Source organism: Penicillium griseofulvum (assembly GCF_001561935.1).
Source record: "Penicillium griseofulvum strain PG3 chromosome Unknown contig_6, whole genome shotgun sequence".
NCBI classification, from domain to species: Eukaryota; Fungi; Ascomycota; class Eurotiomycetes; order Eurotiales; family Aspergillaceae; genus Penicillium; species Penicillium griseofulvum.
The window spans coordinates 2161071-2183579 of NW_024467419.1; the positions used below are offsets into that span (position 1 = coordinate 2161071).

General features: G+C 43.0%; 4 protein-coding genes across 4 annotated transcripts; 2 read left to right on the plus strand and 2 right to left on the minus strand.

Moving 5' to 3' along the window:
• Window positions 1-428: 428 nt before the first annotated feature.
• On the plus strand, window positions 429-3970 carry PGRI_078760 (uncharacterized protein; the record flags this gene model as incomplete). Its single annotated transcript, XM_040795590.1, has 4 exons — window positions 429-937; window positions 1001-3231; window positions 3502-3698; window positions 3755-3970. The coding sequence occupies 4 exons, from the start codon at window positions 429-431 to the stop codon at window positions 3968-3970; spliced, it is 3153 nt and encodes a 1050-aa protein (XP_040653267.1).
• A 126-nt stretch (window positions 3971-4096) lies between these two features.
• PGRI_078770 (Hydantoinase B/oxoprolinase) lies at window positions 4097-10224 on the minus strand (the record flags this gene model as incomplete). Its single annotated transcript, XM_040795591.1, has 9 exons — window positions 4097-4771; window positions 4824-5005; window positions 5057-5542; window positions 5601-8256; window positions 8682-8770; window positions 9209-9611; window positions 9667-9766; window positions 9822-9878; window positions 10139-10224. The coding sequence occupies 9 exons, from the start codon at window positions 10222-10224 to the stop codon at window positions 4097-4099; spliced, it is 4734 nt and encodes a 1577-aa protein (XP_040653268.1).
• A 921-nt stretch (window positions 10225-11145) lies between these two features.
• Window positions 11146-13649, plus strand: PGRI_078780 (putative mitochondrial carrier protein; the record flags this gene model as incomplete). Its single annotated transcript, XM_040795592.1, has 9 exons — window positions 11146-11253; window positions 11317-11640; window positions 11699-11974; window positions 12022-12158; window positions 12210-12364; window positions 12705-12836; window positions 12949-13101; window positions 13148-13515; window positions 13572-13649. 9 exons carry the CDS (start codon window positions 11146-11148, stop codon window positions 13647-13649), a joined length of 1731 nt encoding a protein of 576 aa, XP_040653269.1.
• Window positions 13650-13946: 297 nt separating this feature from the next.
• On the minus strand, window positions 13947-15443 carry PGRI_078790 (glutamate-5-semialdehyde dehydrogenase; the record flags this gene model as incomplete). The annotated part of the gene is made up of 3 exons (XM_040795593.1): window positions 13947-14857; window positions 14915-15076; window positions 15143-15443. 3 exons carry the CDS (start codon window positions 15441-15443, stop codon window positions 13947-13949), a joined length of 1374 nt encoding a protein of 457 aa, XP_040653270.1.
• Between the last annotated feature and the right edge of the window lie 7066 nt (window positions 15444-22509).

Below are 22509 nucleotides of genomic sequence, written 5' to 3' on the forward strand. Positions count from 1 at the left end.
TTCCCTTTTCCCTCTCACATAACCGCATCCTTTACATCTGGCATGAAGCGCATGCTCTTTGAATGCTTAGATTCACTCTGATTGCGGAGATCAACTCCTTTCTGTTAGCTTTAGATTCCTTGCTATATAGCTCAATGCTTGTAAGGAAATTATGATTGGATACATACCTATAAGAATATATACATACATAATTTAGCTATTTGAATGTATACAATAAAGAAGTTCAAATATTTCTTCCTATCGAGCTTACGAGTACGAGGTGCGCGCACTGGCCAATGCCAAGCAAGGGTTCCCTATCCCTTATCTTCTTGCTCTTATTGTTCTAGAACTGTCACAGACCTACAAGCTCACATTTGATCTTGAATACGAAATGGAGGGTTAACTACAATTACTCTGGACACCCTCCAAATCCGGGATATCTCAGCATAATGAATAGCCTCAATGATGACTCCGAAGTCATCCCAACAGGCAAAGACCACACTCCCCCGACACACCCCATCTCGAATCAAGTGATTTCAAAAGAACTCATCGATGCTACGCTCAATTTTCTCTCCATCTCGTCCAATGAGACCCTCCTTGGAGTCTTTGCGCTTCTTGCACTTGTCACCTACATTATCCTAGGGAGAATCGGCCTACTTCTGATTGGAGTGGCTGTAGGGGTTGTCCTACACGCGTCATGGGAGAGATCGGATATTGAACACGCTGACGGGGCACCACACGCGTCAAAGCCAAACAGGCGAAGAGAACTTGCGCTGGAAGTCTCCAACAGGCTTTTGGACTGGCCCAAGCGGGCTTCAGACATCCACGGCGGCGACCATGGTTCTACAACTACGCTTGAAGATATGTCTTCAGCAGACTTGGAATATGCCACCTTCCAACCAGCCACCGCTGTCGCGCTGAGAACGCTTACTGATGCAGTTGTAAAAGACTATATCAAGTAAGTACCCTTTATCCATGTCCCTTCTCCCGCTGTGAAACAAGTAGCTTACTCCAAACACAGATACTGGTATGAGCCACTTTTACCGTCCGAATCAACCTTCCCTGGTTCCTGTCGAAGGATTTTCACCCATTTCATCACATCGATCTCCTTGCACCTCTCGCGGAAACGAACAGAGGACACGTTCTTGCAATTTCTCACCAACTCCTCATCTATCGTCATTGTATTCTTGAATGAACTTGCCGCAGCATTCACTGCTGCGGGCTCTTCCCCAGCGGAAGCTCAAAAAGCTGTGGATCAGTACCTCGAACAATTTCCAGATAGCAGCCTAGCGAATGTCTTGTCCGAGAAACAACAAAAGAAGAAACTCGGCATGATTGCGGATGACATACTGTCAAACTTTTTGGACGTGAAGACCTACAATTGTCCGGCTGTACGGGACTTCCTCCGTGAGGTTTTTGCAGAAGTGGTATTGCGGTCCACTGTTACGAGCCTTGCCCGTCCTGAATTTATCAATGAATGGATTATCTATCTTCTGCAGGGTGGCGAATCTGAAATCATGCATGCTATCGACGCAGGCGTTGAAGGTGCAAGGAATCAGGGCGTCAGTGCTCCCAGGTCTTCAGAAGACCCGAGCACAGACCCCGTTAAAGCCACCACGCACAGAGAGTCTATCTATGTGGCAAAGGCTACAGAAGAAGAAGCTGTTCTAGAGGTGAAACGTCTAAGCGCCATGATTGCATCCCATGATACGCATAGCTCAGGATCAGAACAGCCACGCCAAAGCGAACAAATCGACGAAATTTACGACTTAAAGGTTGATATGGCTTCAAATACGACTCATGAAAACGAAGGTCAGCATGACCGAGGGTCATTGCCCAATATGCAATTACCTACAAACCCAAAACCATCCGAAGAATCTCCTGGACCAGCTTTAATTCTTCATGGAGCACAAGTTTTGGTAGATGATGACGGAGCGAGGGATGAAAAGGGCCAGATCAAATCGCGACCCATGTGGGATTATCTACTGCAGGTCGAGCCGGCGTCAACACGCTCGACTGGGTGGATGGTTTTTCGCAAATACTCGGACTTCCAGTCTCTTCATGAGATGTTGGGAACCGTTTCACGGTTGAATCAGATTTCAAGTTTCTCAGAGCGTCACCCCACACTGCCCACCTGGAAGGGGAAAACACGGCAAGCTCTCGCTCGGGACCTGGAGTGGTATTTACAAGATGCTATGAGGCACGAGTCCCTTGCCGACACTGATCGAATGCATCGATTTTTGGAAAAAGACGCGGGTTCATCCGCCGAACTCAGCGGTTCTAACAAACCGGTATTCTCTTTCCCTAGTCAGACTGCGTTTGAAAACATGGGCAAGGGCGTGCTGGGTGCATTGACCAATGCGCCAAAAGGAGTGGCAGGGGGCGGTAAAGCCGTGTTTGAAGGAATGACGGGGGTGTTCGGAGGCGGCGCCATTGGCAAGAAACCGGCCGTCACTGCTGATCAACCCCAAGTTGATCACTCCAGTCGCTCCAGTTTGTCGCAAGCACGGTCTAGCTTTGGTGATCGAGACATGTTAATCAACGAAAATGTTGGTCCGCCTGTGGTGTACCCTAGCGACTCCCTGGAAACCAAAAGAGGTGAAATTTCCAAGTCGCCTTCGACCGACAGTAACAGAAAGTCGCTTGCGAATGAGCAAAGTGCATGGACTACCGAAACCTCGCCATCAAAAACCTCGCTTAATGTCAGTGATAATACTGCAGAACTTGACATCCAGGCAACGGAAACTATTAATCAAACCTCATCACATCGCCGATCAGAGACTGGGCAGAGTATGGATCAAACCCGCAAGCAGGGGAATCCCATCACAGCTGATGAGACGCAAATAGCAGTAGAGCTGATCTTTGCGGTTATCAATGAGTTGTACACGTTGTCGTCTGCGTGGAACATACGCCGGACCCTCTTGAATGCTGCCAAATCGTATATCCTACGTCCCGGGAGCCCGACATTGGAAACCATTCGTACTCTGTTGCAAGAATCCATGATAGAAGGCCACACTTCAGACAACGCCCTCGGGGATTACCTCGTTAAGCTTCGTGAGAACGCACTTCCGACAGAAGAGGAACTCAAAGCCTGGCCCCCTCCACCCAGTGAGGAGGAGAAGGTTAGGTTACGGGATACTGCGCGTAAACTATTTGTGCAGCGAGGAATTCCACAGGCCTTAACCAGTGTTATGGGGGCGGCTGCTAGTCGAGAAGCGCTAGAGAAGATCTTTGATAGTCTCCAGGTTGAGAGTGTCGCTCGAGGATTTGTTTTTTCAATTCTACTACAAGGTCTTAGGGTCTTGACTCTGTAATGTTGAATAGATCATATTGATTTAGGAATATATAAATTAAGAAGTAACAAATGTCAAATGATAACATCTATTAGGATTTCACGTGATGACGTGTCCGCGTTTCGCGTTCGTGTTTGGACACAACCTTCTTTCCACTTTGCTTACTTTTTCCTCATAACCAGCTAAAGATCATCTCTCATGTCATCCAGGAAACGTTCTTCTGAATCAGGCGCTGGTCTTGACAGCGTGCGCCCCAAAAAAGCCAAGGTCAACACTATATTGGAACCCAAAATAGACTCTAATGGAGATCGCTATTGGGAGATATCTAAGATGCGCCGCGTGACCATATCTTCTTTCCGTGGGAAAACTCAGGTCAACGTCAGAGAATACTATGAAAAGGATGGGCAGGAATTGCCAGGAAAAAAGGTCAGTTGGTCGGTGATATTTTTCCTAAGCCGTGCTAATATTCATTCTCAATTTAGGGTATCTCAATGCCGGTAGATCAATTCGCTGCCATCGTCTCCATTCTACCTGAGATTGAGCAGGCACTGAAAGAAAATGGGGAAACCCTGCCTCGGCCTATCTACTCGGCAGAGGGAGGTCGGTGTGATAAAGAGCAAGGACAGGACCATTCGGACAATCAAAGTCCCTCCAAGCAGAATATCGAGGCGACAAGTGATGAGGAGAGTGAAGCATGATTGCCAATTAAGAATTGATTTGCGTTTCCAAGTTATGGCCCTCGCAATTTTACTATAATCAAATTTATTCTGATTGAATCAACCCATGGTGTGTAGTTTGGACTTACTCCCTAGTTTCCTTATAGATCACATACTCGCCTCTTGCGTTGCAATGTTGTTGGCAATAGAACCTCCCCGCCAAGCACGACGATGATCTTTCTCGTGGAGAAGCTGACTCTGATCTCCAATTTGACCCCATCCTCCCCCTCCTGGTGTGCGGACAATGATCCGCTCTCCTGCTTGCATCAGAGCGGAATTCTTCGCCCCTAGGCTGATATATCTTCTCTCCCAGCTTCCATCTTGCTTTTTCATGCGGCGTACCCAGATGTTTTGACCACATTGGGCGTCCTCGCCTCCCTCCAATCCATATGGGTGGTAAACTCTTCGTTCGGAAAGGATGGAGACCTGCACTGGAATGCGGAATTCAATGTCTCGAACAACGCCATCCCCGCCGCGGTGCTGACCATTGCCCCCTGAATTCGGTCGCAGACTGAATTCTCGGAGGATCACAGGGTACCGTCGCTCAAACACCTCTGCATCGGTGATTCGGGTGTTAGTCATGTGTGTATGAACCCCCGAAGTGCCTTCCCAAGTCGGACCAGCCCCGCTACCCCCGGCGATGGTTTCATAGTAACCAAAACCTCTTGTTTCAGTCTCGCCGGGCATATTACCCCCGAACCCAAATGTGAGATTGTTGGTATCACCCTGTGATGCAGCGCAAGCCTGGAAGCACCTCAAGATGACATCGGTCACGCGTTGACTCTGGGAGAAATGATGAGCCCATGACCAATGTTGAGTATTTGTCTGATCCTACCGTCAAAACATTGCCACCCACCACGGCAGCTGATTCCGAGGGGGATAGAAGACTTCCTGGGGGAATTCGGACGTCAATTGGCTTTAAACAACCCTGATTTAATGGGATATCTGCCGAAATAAGGCATCGCAGGCAATAGATGATCGCTGAGTATGTGACAGCCTCCGGTGCATTGATATTACCTGTCATTGTCAGCTCAATAATCAATTTATCTCACGGACAATCAATCATACCATATACTTCTGGGCCTGTCCCCTCGAAATCGAAGATTGCCTCTCCTTTGTCCCCATCTATTGATATCTTCAATTGAATAGGGCTCCCATCGTCCATGTAATCAATAGCACTCAGATCTTGCCCAGAAAATCTCTTGCTCACATCCTTCAGCAAATTACGCACGCTGAGCTCTGCATTATCTTGGATCTGGTGCATATAGAACTGCACGACAGCCTCGCCATATTCCTCGATTAGAGTGCCGATCAAGTTGATTCCTTTCTTATTTGCAGCAATCTGAGCCTTGAGATCATTCAAGTTATCTGCTAGGCACCGAGTGCCACTGCAGTTTGGATACTGGGCCGGCTCTTTGTACAGCAATTCTGTGATACGCTCCTCATCAAATTTGCCTTCTGATACCAACTTTTCGCTCTTGATAGCTGCGCCTTCTTGGTAAAGCTCCTTTGAATGAGGTGGCATAGATCCCGGGAGTATTCCTCCAATATCAGCTTCATGAAGGTTAGAATATCTTCTTTCCCCCCCTCTCTTTTTGTGGAAAGGCCTTACCATGATGTGCCCTAGACGCGACGTAGAATATAATCTTCCCCTGGCTAAAAGCAGGCTGTATGACTGTGATATCTGGGAGATGAGTTCCCCCGAATTCCGGGTGATTTGACACGATCACATCACCGGGTTTCAGTTTATCTTGCCATATATGGGCCTGTATCCGTACACAGGTGGACATGCTACCGAGATGAACGGGCAAATGTGGTGCATTCGCAACAAGCCCGCCTTCTGCGTCGAACAATGCGCAGGAGTAGTCAAGCCGCTCCTTTACATTAGTGCTTACACTTGTCTTCTGTAAAGCACGTCCCATTTGCTCGGCAATGGCCATAAATCTATGCGAGAAGACGCTCAGCAGGATAGGATCCACATTGTCGGTACTAATCTTTGGCTGGCTGGTATCGGGTTCACCAATATTGATGACGACGTGGGTTTTTGTCAAGAGCGCTGAAGCTCCTGGGGTCACCACGATTGTTTGGGTTTCATCGGCTAAAATCGCTGGGCCTCTCACTCGGTCATCAACCTTCAAGTCATCGAGTTTGTAGATTGGTGTTTCATGTCGGCCGCTCTCGAAGTATACAAGAGATCTGCGATATTCTTGACCCGTCACATCCTTTGGGTTGGACTCCTGAATCTGCTGGTCCACAGTCTTCTCAGATATTTTGAATCTTTTCCCGATTCCTCTCACCCGCACATCATCCACAATGATGTCCCGGTCTGGGAGAGTAAACCCAAATTCTTGGTCGTGTTGCTTCATAAATGCCTTCCCAAAGGCCCATTCATCGCCTTCAAAGTGAAGATCGGCCTCCTCTTTGCTGGGTTTGAGTATCATCAAAGCAGATTCTGTGCCTCGATATCGCATATTGAGGTATTCTTCAAACACAATTGAATCATTGCTGAAGCCTTGGTCTCGCAACTTCTGTGTGGATTTTTTTTTTAATGCTTCTATCCTCGAGCCAAGTGCATCCCGAACCCCTCCCTTGCCATCGTCAACCCAGGTCTTTGATTCGGGCTCTTGGTTTTCATCAACAACATCTGCCAGTGCCATGCCGTATGCCGAGAGCACCGAAGAATACCGATGGATTAAAATCTGCCGAATCCCAAGGCTCTCGGCAATGGCAACGGCATGTTGACCCCCAGCTCCTCCAAACGTAGCCAACCTATGTTTTGAGGTGTCATGTCCCTTGGCCTCTGTCAGGGATCGAATGGGCCGAGTCATCGTTTCGTTGGCTACCTTGATAAAACCAAAGGCAACCTCGTCAGGGGACATTTCTCGGCTTTGACCCCCTTTGGTCAACTTGTGGTTGATTTCCTTGGTTAGTTCCTCAAACAACACCTGACTGGCCTGTTCATCCAGTCCTTGGGTTTCATCTGAGCCGAAAATCTTCGGGAAGAAGTCTGGGACTAACCGCCCAAGGAACAGATTGGCATCAGTTACTGTGAGTGGTCCACTCTTACGATAACACGCGGGCCCTGGATGAGCTCCTGCTGACTCGGGCCCGACGACGAAGAGATCATTACGGTAGAATAATCTCGAACCGCCACCTGCAGCAACAGTGTTGATATCCAACTGAGGAGACTGAATTGTCACTCCAGCAGTGGTTGTCTCGAAAACATGTTCGTACCGACCGGATCCGTATCTGCTAACATCCGTGCTCGTCCCTCCCATATCGAACCCTATTACGGGAATCTTTGACACAGGATCGTAGGAAGTCAACGCATAACCCACCACTCCGCCAGCAGGTCCTGACAGAATTGCTCGTAGACCTGAAAATTGGTCCACATCCACAAGGCCACCGTCCGATTGCATGAATTCACAGCGTGCGCCTTTGGTACCCGCCTGCTGTTTGATACTCTCACTGCCTAGGCCACCCTCGAATCCAGCTTGAAACCCAGCGATATACTTCTTGATGGTAGGAGTCAAATATGCATCGGCGCAAGCTGAAGTGGTCCTCGGTACAAGTTTAATCATCGGCATGAGCTGGTGGCTCAAACTCACATGGTGAAATCCAATATTCTTGGCTATTCTTCCAACCAGTGCCTCATGATCTGGAAAGGTGTAACCATGTATAAGACATATTGCTATGCTTTTAATCCCGCGGCTGTATACCTCTTCCAACTGCGACCTCACCAAGTCCTCAGATGGACGCTTCAGTATGCGAACTGCTTCTGAAGAAAGACCGCGAACAACATCGGCTTCTGCCCGGGTCTGTTCTCGGGGAGTTGTGGCAGTGCTGTTTCGTTCCGGATCTTCTGCGTAGTCTTCCAAAGTGACGCGCTCGTTCACCTCAATCACTTCTTCGTAAAGAACATCGGGACGTTTGATGGCAAGGTCAAAGATTCGGGGACGAGACTGATTTCCAATCTCCAGGCAGTCTTTGAAGCCCTTGCTTACCACCAGCGCCACTCTTTCCCCCTTCCGTTCTAGCAGCGCATTTGTTGCCACTGTTGTACCCATGCGGATGCTCTGGATCAAAGAAGTGTCGATGGGTTGCCCGCGAGCTATTTCTTGGCCTGTAAATTTGGAAAGAATCCGCCGAATACCCTCCAAAGGCGCATCTTTGTAGTTGGGGTCCTCTGAGAGCAGCTTAATCACAATGTCATCTTCCAAGCGGCCCGTCCCTGGATTTCCAACGCAATCCGTAAATGTCCCACCTCTCTTTTTAACATGTCAGTGTTATAGATAAGTAATGAAGGGGAAGAAGGCTAATACATCGATTGCAATGCTGATACCTGTTTGTTTTGTTGAACTCATAATATTTTTTGAGACTGGTAGTTTTGGGAGAGAGTTCCCCGCACTACAAATACATACACCAAATATCCTACGTCATGGCTATGGCAACTTTCAAAATGGGATCAAAATAGGGATCTTAGAGAAATGTTGCTTTGTTGCTTTTTTTAAGGGGGATTTTCTCTTTAAAAAACAAAGGTGGGAATACTTCAAACTCCCGGGCATTGACCTCGCATTGACCTCGCATACAACTAAGGCACTACAGTGGTTCGGGAAAACAAGACCACATAGTATGGCGATCGGTTGAAAGGGGCGAGGAATTGAAATAACCGGTTTCAAATTAAATTGCGAACAAGACGGAGGGCGAAACGGAATTCATCGTGGTATTCGGGCGCGGACTTGGAACGATCGCTCGACGTTCGCTTCGGTGGGATCCGAGCTGCTGACCAGGATAAATTACCAACCTCACAAATAAAATGGGAATAACTCGGGGAAAAGCAAGATCGAAAAAAAAAAAAAAACAAATCGTAGGGGAAGCAGGGGTCACACGTTCACTTGGCCCCCGTCTTATCCCGAAGAGCGAGCTTCACGCCATTTGAAATCAGAAACACATAAGGGGGACGAGATACGAGATATGCCAGATGTATCAGGAGTAACACCGGAACGATAACCCTGCTTGGCACAAACGCAATGAAGGAAAACCTTCAGGAGATGAAAACAGCATGACGGGAAAACATGGGTCGAGAGCGAAAGAACTTGGGACTGAGTTGATCTACTCAGCAGTATCAAGCTCGTCATGAGCAGAGGGCATTGGGTCCAGGGGTACTGCTGTATGTGAGTGAGAAGAACGTTTTCTAGGCTGTATTCCGAAGTAACTGACCTTTCCTGTCCTCACCGTTGGGGCCGTTCTCACGGTCCTCCTCACGACGCTCCCGATCATCATCACGTCTCTCCCGGTCATCCTTGCCATCACGTTCGCGGTCATCGGGGCTGCGAGAGCGATCACGAGAACGGTCGCGATCACGTCGATCGTGGTCACGGTCACGGCGGTCAGAATCACGGTCGCGACGGTCGTAATCGCGGTCAGTGCGGTCGGCATCCCGTTCGTACCGATCATCTCGGCGAGGGGAATAGTCACCGCCACGGCTGCGGCGAGGGGATGGGGAACGACCACGGCGAGGAGGAGTGCGATCGCGGCGACGATCGCGGCCAGCGTCGCGGGGAGCATCACGGCCAGAGCCAGAGTCAAAGCGCCAAGAAGCAGATGGAGGGGTGCGTGCCCACTAGAGATACGTTAAAAAAGATCTCTAAGTAAGCTTTGTGGGAGGATATGCTTACCTCAATCTTCAACAAATCATCGCGGCCGATACGCTTGTTGTGCATCTCATGGTAAGCATCATCGGCATCGCGGCGGCTCTCGTATTCAACGAAAGCGAAACTAGGCGATTTGGATTAGACAGACAAAATGGGTTCAGATATATCATTCAACTCACAGACGGCTGGAGGGAGTGCGCGGAGCAGGGATATCACAGCGAACAAGGCGCCCATAACTAGTTCCAAAATCAGTTGAGCTAGCTTCAGGTACCGGTATTGAGAGATATTATGATAACCAAGACTAGCTAACTGTTGCCCAAGGAGTGAACGGGGCAACATAGACATCGAGCTTCCACGCCGATGTCACGCTAGTTGGGAGAGGGAAAGAAAGAAGAATGCCGCCCAAGGCCTTTAGTGCCATTTGATCTTCATCGGGAGGGTCGTCGGAAGGATGGGGATCGAAGTTCGTAGGTGCGAAGGTAGAGGCGACACGTACCGTTCGAATTCGTAGGCAAGATCGCGAGCACGGGTGCCATGGCCAAACCCGGTAACATACAATGTAGTTCCAGAGCGAGAAGACATGGTGCCGTTAGCACAGAGCAATGGAAAAGAGAGAAGATTAGGTCAGTTGGGAAAAAATTTGAAAGATTTTGAAAGGAGAGGTGGAGCTTAAGAAGCTTCAAGAGGATAAAGAGTATGTTGTATGAAAAGAGAGAGAGAGAGGGAGGGAAAGAATTTAGGAAGGTACTACGGTGGTCCAAACATGCCAATGACGCACTTGATTGGAGTCTCTCTTTTATTCTCCCTAGATATTTCTTATTTATTTTAGATCCCATAATAATTTAAAAAATAATAATTCATCTATATCAAGATCTTTTACAATTGAAGTAAATTTGTTGTCTATGGGTGTTGAGGATCTAGACATTGTAGCTAGGTCAACCCCAAGGCCCAGGTACGTAATATGATGTGGCGGACTAGGACTATCGGGAGGTACCGTGTCTGTCGGTAAGTCGGAATGTTCTTCTCTTTCTAAACTTCTACCTTGACCTAGGTATACACACCACTCTTGTGTAATCAGTGACACCTTTCTTGTTTACTGTTTCTTGTTACTTGTTGCTCCCCCCCCTGGCTCAATTATATCTACATTAAAGGGGAAAAAGCAACTCCGGCCCCAACACCTCATCTGATCATAGCAAAGCCCTTTTGACCTTGCTTCACCTTTTTAGCAAATCTGCTGGAATCACCTTTTATACCTGAGTTATATGGTCATTGAACGCAACAATACATTACTGAACACGAGATCAACAATGTGCTTTTAGATCCAAGCCTTGGAAGAGAACCAACCTTCATGGCTAGCACTACACCTATGGTGCTTTATCGCATTTGATTTGCAGCAACAATCAATCTTCAATTTCTAGTCAAAAGATTTGCTAGAAGCAATTACATCGCAGAACACGAAGGACTTCTTTATCAATCTCAGAACCGGATGTGCATACCGTCAAGATGAGCTTAGATCGCCAAAATGTTGCTCAGGAAAAGGATTTGGAGGGTGCAGGAAAGCCTGCCTTGCAGAATCTGTCCAAGTTTCCCTCTGGTCCAAACCCAATCAATGTGAGAAGGACAACCTGTCATTCCCCATCCCTATGAGCTGGAAGACTGACTTGTTGATTAAAGCAGGAGCTGATTAACGACCCACCCCGGTCACTTTGGGTCACTACTAGAAAGAACCTCGCTGAACCAGTGGTGGCCGCATTCATGGCTGGTGGAGTGGCTGGCGCAGTTTCCAGAACAATAGTGTCACCACTTGAACGATTGAAAATTCTTCTTCAAATTCAAAGTGTCGGTCGAACAGAATACAGATTGTCAATCTGGAAAGCCTTGGTGAAGATGGGGCGTGAAGAAGGCTGGCGGGGCTTCATGCGAGGAAATGGAACAAACTGTATTCGCATCATCCCCTATTCTGCAGTACAGTTTGGGAGCTATAATTTTTACAAGAAGGTGGGTGGATGTTCATATTCTGCAGTAGGTTTCTGATCTAAACTGACCTTTCATATAGTTTGTAGAGTCTCCCGATGGTGAGATGACCCCGATGCGTCGACTTATTTGTGGAGGTGTTGCCGGCATCACCTCGGTGACCATCACCTATCCTTTGGACATTGTTCGAACCCGGCTTTCCATTCAATCCGCCTCATTTGCCGATCTTGGAGCAAGAGACCCAAACCAAAAACTGCCAGGCATGTTCACCACAATGGCCATGATATATAAAAATGAAGGTGGAGCAAAAGCTTTATATCGTGGAATTGCTCCTACTGTTGCTGGAGTAGCCCCATATGTGAGTTATCTGTTTAATTCGACTTGATCACAACTGACAAGTGACAGGTGGGACTCAATTTTATGACATACGAATCGGTGCGCAAGTATCTGACGCCGGAAGGGGACAAAAACCCTAGCTCCTATCGAAAACTACTGGCTGGCGCGATATCTGGAGCAGTCGCCCAGACCTGTACCTATCCTTTGTCAGTTCTTTTCTTCTATTGGCCAATCCCATGAAACTGACTCTTCCTTAGTGATGTGCTACGTCGGCGATTCCAGATCAACACCATGTCGGGAATGGGTTACCAGTACGCCTCGATCTGGGATGCTGTGAGGATCATTGTGGCAGAAGAGGGACTACGTGGACTATTCAAAGGGATAGGGCCAAATCTTCTGAAAGTCGCTCCTAGTATGGCCAGCAGCTGGTTGAGCTTTGAAATGACTCGTGATTTCTTCGTCGGCTTGAATGATAGAGAATAGTTCAAATAATATGTACCTAGATATTTCTTCTCGTTATTTTTATGGACATTTGATTATATACAATGCATATATATTATACACTAAAAAAAGAAAGTGAGGTGGTAATGTAATCAATATATGATGTTGGATCTGTCATAGCAAAATTTGAAGATAAGGTTCACTCGCTGGAGTAATTCTCTGATGGGGATCCACATTGCACGTGACTGAGTGGCCAATTCAATGGTTGCATCACGTGGCTTTAGTCAGGTCATGTGCCTCGCCTTTCCTAGTCAAGTCTAGCGTAGGGCTAAACCCACACAACACTGTCCAGCCGAAAGTCAAGGATCAAAAACCTCCTGCACTTTCCATACGGGTGCGACAGCAAGCTATTTCCCGGGAAGTCGACCAATACACAGCCATGGGTATGTTCAATCATCTCCGTTCAATCGACTATCGCATCTTGCGGCATTCATTCGAACCCCTTTCCTTTTTTGTCGTTCTCAGTCCAATCCACTGACAATTCATAAATCGCAGGTATCGACCTGGACCGCCACCATGTGCGGAGCAGCCACCGCAAGGCTCCCAAGAGCGACAACGTCTACTTGAAGGTTCTGGTGAAGCTCTACCGCTTCTTGGCTCGTATGACCCCCGATTCCGAATTTCGTCTGCAGCGCAATTTCTACAGGTGTACCGTTTTCAGGATTTAGTGAGGCTGATAAGGGATGCATGATAGGCCGCACCGAGTCCAACTTCAACAAGGCCGTCCTCCGCCGTCTCTTCATGTCGAGAATCAACCGCCCCCCGGTTTCCCTTTCTCGCGCTGTCTCCAACATCAGTGAGGCACAGAAGGGCAAGACCGTCGTCGTTGTCGGCACTGTCACCGACGACAACCGCCTTTTGACCGTCCCCAAGCTGTCGATCGCTGCCCTCCGTTTCACCGCCACCGCTCGCGCTCGCATTGAGAAGGCCGGTGGTGAGACTTTGACTCTGGACCAGCTTGCTCTCCGCGCTCCTACCGGTGCCAACACCCTCCTCCTGCGCGGACCCAAGAACGCTCGTGAGGCCGTGAAGCACTTCGGCTTCGGTCCTCACACCGACAAGGTGCGTTGTTACGACTGCAAAAAGAGACGGTACACAGACTTACTAACTCAAAATAGAAGCCGTACGTGGGTAGCAAGGGCCGCAAGTTCGAGCGGGCTCGTGGTCGCAGACGGTCCAAGGGTTTCAAGGTTTAAGGGACTTGATAAGGATGATGCGGTGTGTATGTATTGTGAAAGATGCATTAGCCACATTGACTTTCTCGGTACCTGGAATCATTCCAGATCTAGCCAGCGACCTCAAGTCTGTGTACTTAAAAGTGGCGGGATGTCTTTGGTTGGGCTGGAAAATGAGAATTTACGAATGAAGGGGCAAAAGAAAATTGAATCAGGCTTTGTCCTAAGTTTTTTCTTACAGGATTTTTCAAACAAGAAAGCAACCAAAAAAATCTGTTTTAAAATGATATTCTTCTATGCGTTGCACTGGGGAGTCAATTACTGGTCTATGGGCAGAAAAGTATGGAGATATTTCTTCCCTCCTTCACCATCATAGTCCGCTGCCCTGTGACCATTTCCCCGGATCAAGTACTTGTAGATGGTCAGACCCTCAAGTCCAACCGGTCCTCGAGAATGAATCTTGTTGGTGCTGATGCCAACTTCTGTGCCAAATCCAAACCGCATGCCATCGGCAAATCTAGTAGATGCATTCCAGAAAACACCGGCGCTGTCGATTCCGCTCATGAAGATATCCGCCGCCTCTTTTGACCGAGTTAAAATGATCTCTGTATGCTTGGAGGAATGCATGTTTATATGGGCAATGGCAGCCTCCAGGGCCGTGATCGGAGAGTCGGTTGAGGCAATTGTTTTCACTGCCAACACAAGGTCCAAAAATTCGGTGTTATAGTCGGATTCGGTGGCTGTTTGCAATAGCGCTGACTCCTCGGCTGGCAATGTCTTCGTCAATGCAGATTTCGAATCCGCATCACAACGAAGAGTCACGCCTTTCTCTAGGAGTGCAGCAGCTACCGTCGGGAACACCGATTCAAGGGTATCCTCGTGGACAAGCAAGGTCTCCAATGAGTTGCACGCCGCTGGATAGTTCGTTTTCGAGTCCACAATCACTTTCACGGCGGTATCAATATCGGCATCAGCGTGTATGTAAGCAGAGCAAAGGCCGTCGGCATGTCCAAGCACAGGGATCTTTGTATTCTCTTTCACGAAACGGACAAGCTCGTTGGAGCCTCGAGGAATGACCAGGTCAATTAGCGAGTCCTGTGCCAAGAGAGAAGACACTGCATCGCGTGTCTTGACCAGCTGGATCGATGAAACTGGCACCTGAGATTCGGCGATAGCTTTAGAGACAACGTTTGCGATTGCCGCAAAGGATTCCATGGATTCCTTCCCGCCTGCGGATTTGCGTTAATTGAACAATGTCATGAAACCTTATGATAGCGTTCGTGTACCTTTTAGAATAGCAGCGTTACCTGACTTAATAGCCAACGCAGCGATGTTTGCTATTACCTCTGGGCGGGCCTCAAAGATAATCAATAGCACACCGATAGGGCAGCTAACTCTCTCGAGTGTCAGACCATCGTCAAGGAGGGTTCGCAGTGTCACTTTCCCAACTATGGTTGTAATATGTTAAGTTTTGTCTCAATGATTGGAGTTCAAATATGAAAGTGCACACTCACCAGGGTCATCCAAATCTCGCACACTCAAGATTCCATCAAGCATGTCTCTGTATTTTCCAGGCCGCGACAGATCAAGTCTCTTGAGCACGCTATGACTTAAATTCCCGCTCTCGGCCGCAATAGTAGCAATTTCCACATCTCTAGCATTAGCTGCAAGGATATCTTTCTGGTATGTTTCCAATGCATCATGGAGCAACGTCAAAGCTTTATTGCGGTCATCGTTGCTTAAAGTTGCAAGGCGACGCGAGGCAAGCGATGCGCTATGGGCGACATCAACTGCTCTAGATTCGGTCAATGACATGTCAAATAATCTCCACTCCTATACGAATTCAACAACAAGTGTAGAAAGGAAGTGAAAGTAGTATAATAAAGGGAAAAAAAAAAAAAAAAAAAAAAGATGAGTCAAAAAGTTGTGGAGGGGCACGTTATCGATCCCGCTGGTCTCGGATTTACCCACCTTCCCGAGCTGCCTCATAATCATCACTACTCCCTACGTCACATTTCTTTACCAACATACACATACCTACAGCATACCTACGACGTAGGTTTCTTTTACGATTTTATCAACTTCTCTCTTCTCCCCCTTCGCTCTTCCCTTTATTAAACCTTGAGTCTCCATCCATATCGCAATCCAAACACACAAAATCTCAAGGTATCACTAGTTTGAACCAAGACACCTTTCCGCATTTGGCGTTAAATTATCTTGTGCTCTTCTTTCATAAATTACCAGGATGGCGCTCCTTTCGGATATTATCTCGGCATCGGCGCATTTACACAACTCTAACCTACTACCCAGCGACGAGTATGACCGTCGGATCCGCGAGCTAGTTGAATACCTCAGGCGGCTACAATCCACCAAAGCTCTCGACTCACTTGCAAATGATAAGTCTGTTCTTGATGTAAGAACAATTATCTATATGAAGTCTTGTCTATGAAATTTGCTCCTAATATGCATTTGTCTTAGTGTTTTGACCCAGCGACGGATCCTATCCCATATCTTTTTGTGCTACGTGTGCAAATACAAAAAGCACAGGAACTCAATGCCGATGCATTTCCAGCTGATATCCAGCCCTCGGGAAATCTTTGGGGATATGCTGCACATTTTTTGACCAGTTTCGATGGGTTGCAAGTCAGATACGCTGGGCGAGAATGGCGCCTTCTTGTTGAACTCGTAGGGCAAGCCTCGCAGGCTGCATTAATGGCAAGTCAGCTATTTCCCACTTTCTTAGATCTCATTGTTAACTTAACCTGATACAGCCACTGCTAGGCGCCACGTTGGTTAAAGATGCTATGCTTCGTCTTGACCCATCATGTGGCGTTTTCACCTCGAGCCACCTTTTGCTTGTCCGGCTTTGTCTCCAAGCTAAAGCATATTCTTGTGCATTGCCTGTCTTGGATAAGCAGATTTGTCATTTCCCAATTTCGCTAGGGCGTTCGTCTTCAGAGCCCACTGTTCTCTGTGCGGATCACGGGTCAAGTGTATCCTTTATGACTGAAGCTGCCGGGGTTTCATCTAAGCTGTCATATCGAGAATACTTGCAGTACTTTCTTTATGGTAGTATGGTATACATGGCCTTGAAAAAGTGGCGCAATGCACTTCATTTCCTTGGGATTGTCATCTCCACTCCGAGTACTAGCTCTGTGAGTTTGATTATGGTTGAGGCCTACAAAAAATGGGTCCTAGTAGGCCTACTCGAAAAGGGCAAGGTAAGTTATCTCTTCGCTGACAGAAGAAGAAGAAGAAAGGGATCCCGACGGCTGTTCTTGGGCTAACTGTTTCTGTGGGCAGCTCTGTTCGCCTCCAAGCATAACTGCACCTCATGTGGTGAAAGTGTATCAATCACTCACAAGGCCCTATATTATTCTTGCTCATGCATTTGAACGTGGTGATTTGAAGAAACTTAATGCTGAAATCGATGCTGCCAAGGAAGTCTGGTGCACGGTAGGTGACGGCTCCAATTCGCTCTGTACGTTGCATCATTTTGACATTCAGAGCTAATGCCACCGATTTAGGACAATAATTTTGGTCTTGTTTCCCAGGTAGTCGGTGCTTTCTTCAGTCAAACTGTTATTAAGCTTGGGAAGACTTTTGCAGCTTTAACAGTGGCCGACCTGTCAAAGCAGGTGTTTCCCTCCCCTGTGTGTGCAGAAGGCACTAGATCCGCTATTTCATCCCTCATCATGTCTCGCGCTTTGAACGCAACATTGGTGCAGACCAAAGATTGTGCTGAGTCTTCTATGTTACGGTTCTCGTCCATTCATTCGTTGCCTCGACTCTCTCGTGAGTTGGACTTACAGTCCCAACTTAAGCAAGAGATGAGGCTACTGGAGACCCTGGTGATTAATCTTGGGGAGACCAATAATAATCTGGGGTTGAGCGAAGAGTACGTTCATAGCCTGAATAAGGGGCAAGTTTTGTCCGGTTCCAGTGAGGTCATTCCTATTGTAGAGGGTGAGGCAGGGCATGAGATGGATGAAGATCTGATGGGTGACATGTCCTGAGCTCGTCTTCGTGGTATCAAGGAACAATAAGACTAAATAATCTTGCTTCTTAATACATTGCTTACGGTACTAGTCACTTACAATAAATAGACCTTGCCAACTCCCATAGGAGTGGTCCCATAGGACTATCCCATAGGACCATATGGGACTCCTATCAAGTCCTATAGGAGTGCCAAGAATAGGACTAAGGGGTCTAGTCCGCTCCTATAGGACTTTAATGGGACTCCTATAGGACTATAAATAGTTTAAATATATAGAAAAACGTGACCTATATAACTTATATAGAATACCACTATTTTTTTAGGTATTTCAATTACTTAAAGAATTAAGATAATTGTCACGATCTGAGAGTATGGCGGGCAGGATTCTGCCATTAGATCCCGACTTCGGTTAGGGTTCTAAGTTCAGAGGGAAGGAGTTAGGTGTTTGCATGGTTTATTGTTATTGTTTACTAGAGACCTATAAAGGCTTTGTAGACTTAATTCTTTCTTTCCTCTTTCTTTCCTTCCTTCTCTATACTTAGTATTTTCGTTAGAATATACTCTTTACCTTAAAGAACTAGCTAGTAATATAATACTAAGTACTGCTTTTAATTCTACTAGTAGTAAGGTTATATAGACTATCTTTATAATTAGTCCTAGCCTTACTTTACCCTACTTCCTATTCCTTAGTATTATATAAGCTAAGACTTAACCTAAACTAAATCGAATCTAGCTTAACTAATTAGAATAATTAAGATTTAATAAAACTTAATAAACTATAATAAGTAGCTAGTTATTACTATATCTAATAATAATAAAGAAGCCCCTAAATATAAGACCTATACTCTAGACTTAAAGACTTTAATAAGATTAGTAAAAACCAATAAAAATAATAATAAGAATAATATTAAAGAGGAATTATCCTTCTTATATAAATAGTTAATAAAAACCTCTAGGCCTTGACAAATCACGCGGTACCAGTACCGCGGTACCAGTAACGTGCCGTGACTAAGGGTTCACTCCGGTCTCTGCGGTACTAAGCTTGGCGGTACTGATACTCTGGTCCTATACCGTAGTACCGCAACGGTAGTACCGCGGTACTATAAATAGTGCAAATATAGCTAAATTTATAGGATCCTGTGATTTATATAAGTTATATAGAAAATCTATATATTTTTAGGTATTTAGCTTATAGCTTTAAAATCCCTAATAGTTATAAATTATAATATACAAAATTTAATAATCTTAAAAATCTTTATTCTAAAGTCTACCTCTGCTTCTTTATATATATATATATTTATCCTTATCTCTACAGCGCTTCCGCTCTCTCTAGGGACGCTAGCTCTTAGAGACCTATCTTTAAGTAATTAAAATACTTAGTAAGGGGAGTTTAGTTAAGTTATCCTCTATACTATTAATATCGTCGTTTTCGCTATTACTATTAGCCTTACTACCTTCCTCTTTATTATTACCTTCCTCTTTATTATTACCTTCCTCTTTATTATTACCTTCCTCTTTATTATTACCTTCCTCTTTATTATTACCTTCCTCTTTATTATTACTAATTATAGCTATATTATAATTAAGGAGCTGTTCTTCTTCCTCTATATTAGCCTCTAGTTATTTAGTTAGATTTTTACTTTTTATAGAAAGCTAAGGTTTAGAACTTTCTATATTAAATCTAGTTAAATAACAAAATATTATTAGATCCTAGATAGTCTTTATATTAAGAGACTTATATTAGTAGTAATAGATATTATAAGCGGAGCTAAATAAGCGCTCTATACCTATACTAGTAGTAGGAATTAAGAAGATATCTTATATAAAGGCTATAAGTATTAGGAACTCCTTCTTATAGAGTCTCTAGAATCAATATAGATTATCTTTATTAGTATCTAAAATAATTAGTTAGCTATAGACTTAAGATTAGTAGATAATATATATATAAAGATTAAGATATCCTTAGAGTTCCTATTATTAATATAGCTTTCTTAGTATTAGAGTCTGACTTTTTAGCTAAGTTTAGGCTAATAGACTAGATATTATAGTATTAGCTAGTACCTTACCTTTATTTACTACCTATATATTCAGCTAATCTTAGAAGTACTCTTTAAGGTAAGAATATAAAGAGCTTTTATATTTATAATACTAATCCTAGTTATTACTAACCTAGTTATTACCTTTAAAGTAGTCTAACTTATATAATAGGGTAAGAATTGTCCTTATTATATAAAGATATCTATAAGCTTTCTTAGTATTATAGTAGTAGACTAAGAGTTTCTATTTACTAGCTTTTAAAGCCTATAATATAGCTTATTTCTATAGGACTTTCTTCTAAGCTAATAGATACTAGGTATCCCTAAAATAGCGGAATAGTATATTATATACTTTAAAGATAGAGGATATAGTTATATCCTTAATCTTAGAGAGTTTAATAGTCTATATATAGAAGGTAATCGACTTATCGCTACTTTTATAGACTAAGTTAAAATTAAGGCTAGTTATATACTAAGTAGTATTAGTAAAATACTTAAAAAAGGCAGTTTACTTATTAAAGTATTAGATATATAGAGTTCTAACGAGTCTAGATATCTTATATTAGTATAAACTTTAGCTTAACCTCTTAAAGATTTAAGAAGAGTTCTTTTTACTAAGGGCTTATATTAATAAAGACTATAAAAGTATAAATCTATAGTATTAGTTAAGGATAATAAAAGAAGAAATATAGGATATAGCTTACCTTTATAAGGGTATAGATAACGCCTTCTTTAGACTTTATTTATTATAGTATAATACTATAATCTTCCTTTAACTATATAGTATAAGCTATATTATTCTTTAGATTAACTTTTATTAGTCTAAGGAAGTCTTTTAGGCTAAGCTAAATAATATAAGTAAAATATAGGATCTATATAATATATATATAGTTTAGGAGGTTTAATACTTTAATTAACTAGTAGAGACTTTTTACTAGTATTTTATTATTTAATATACTATTAGTAATTACTATAAGTACTTAATTAATAATATTATACTTAATAAATACCTATTAAAGAATACTATTTAAATAATTACTAGTATATTAACTATATACTAGTTAAAATCTAAGGAGAATCTTATAATAATCTTAATTAGTATTAAAGAAGTAGTTAGTAATAGTAATAAATACCTATTTAAATAGGGATATCTAATAGTTAAGAGTAATTAAGATCTTTATACTAGTTAGAAGATAGGAAAGTACCTTATACTAGTCTATTTAAATAATTACTTTAAGGTAATATTATATAGTCTTTAATATAAGGAGTAGAGGTATCTCTTTTAATAGATAGATAAAATAGGTAAACTTAAGGAGCTTTAGTTATATAAGGAATTAGAAAGGAAGTTAATATATTTTAAGTAGATTAATCTAGATTCGCTCTTAGTCACTAGTATTAAAGGCTATTTTTTAAGGGGTTAGGTAATTAGACTAAGAAGTTAAAATAGTAATTATTAGATTTAGGAATAAATACTTTATTATAAATTATAGAGATTAATATAGGGTTTATTAAAGTAATATATTAATCTTTACTCTAATATAGGACTTACTCTTCTAGTACTTCTTTAGCGAACTTAATATTCTTATTACTAATAGATAAGGTATAGTCTTTCTATACCTATAATATATTACTACTAAATAACTACTCTAGTAGTATATAACTTAATTAAAGTACTCTTATAATTACGATTTATATTTAGCCTTAAAATTTACCTTATAGTATAGAGGCTCCGGTTAGGCCCTAGAGGTATATCGCTACTATTTAATAAATTATATTTTATTTATTTTTATATACTAAACCTACTCTTTATTATAACTACTACTAATTTATTTAAAGGTTATTAAAGGAGTAGTAGTTACTAGAGAATTATACTTTAAAAGGCTAAGTATAGGGTAGTTAATAATATTTAATATTTATTAGCTAATTAATTAGTTTAGTATAAGGGGGTTTAGGGAAAAAAGATTAAGATTAGTTAAACGATAAGGAAACTTAATTTAAGATAATAATACCTAAGATAAGGGACTAGCTTTAGAGAATAGCTAAAAATCTAATATCTTAAAGTAATAGAAATAAAGGTATATAGGTAGCTTAGGGAATAAAAGGAGTAATAAAAGAAATATACTTATATAATTAGGTAGCTCTAGTCTATAAAAATAAGAGGAGTAGCCTAAGAGGAATTTAGTAATAATTAAATCTATCTTTATAAAGGGGAATACAATAGATCTTAAGTTATATAGTATTAATATATCTTAATTAAGTAGTTCCTTTATATTCTTATATATACCCTACTAGAGTACCGCGGGAGTACTATAGGAGTAATATAGGAGTAATATAGTACCTTCTTTAGTACTATAGGAATAAGAATTTTTAGGGTCTATACTAGTCCCCTAGTCTAGAGGTAGAAGGTTTTAGCTAAGTTATTATTAAATAAATCTATATTCTAACCTTAGTTAAAGACTAGATTTCTAACCTTAGTTAAAGACTTAATTTCTAACTATAGTTAGAAATTATATTTATCCTAATCTTTAACTATAGTTAGAAATTATACTTACCTAGTAGTATTAAATAACTTTATATTATAAGTATAAATTAAGATATAATATATAGTCTAAAGTATAGAAGCTTAATATAATATAAAATATAGTAGAAGGATAAAACCCTAGAAATATTTTAGATATATATATTAATATATTATTATTACTTAACTTAGTCTAAAGAACGATCTATATACCTAAATACTAGATATAAAGAATAATATAGATATAGAAAAGAAAGTAATAATAATATATATTAATAATTATACCTCTAGGTACTTTTTTAAAGTAAAAATAGGTAGTTTTAAATATTT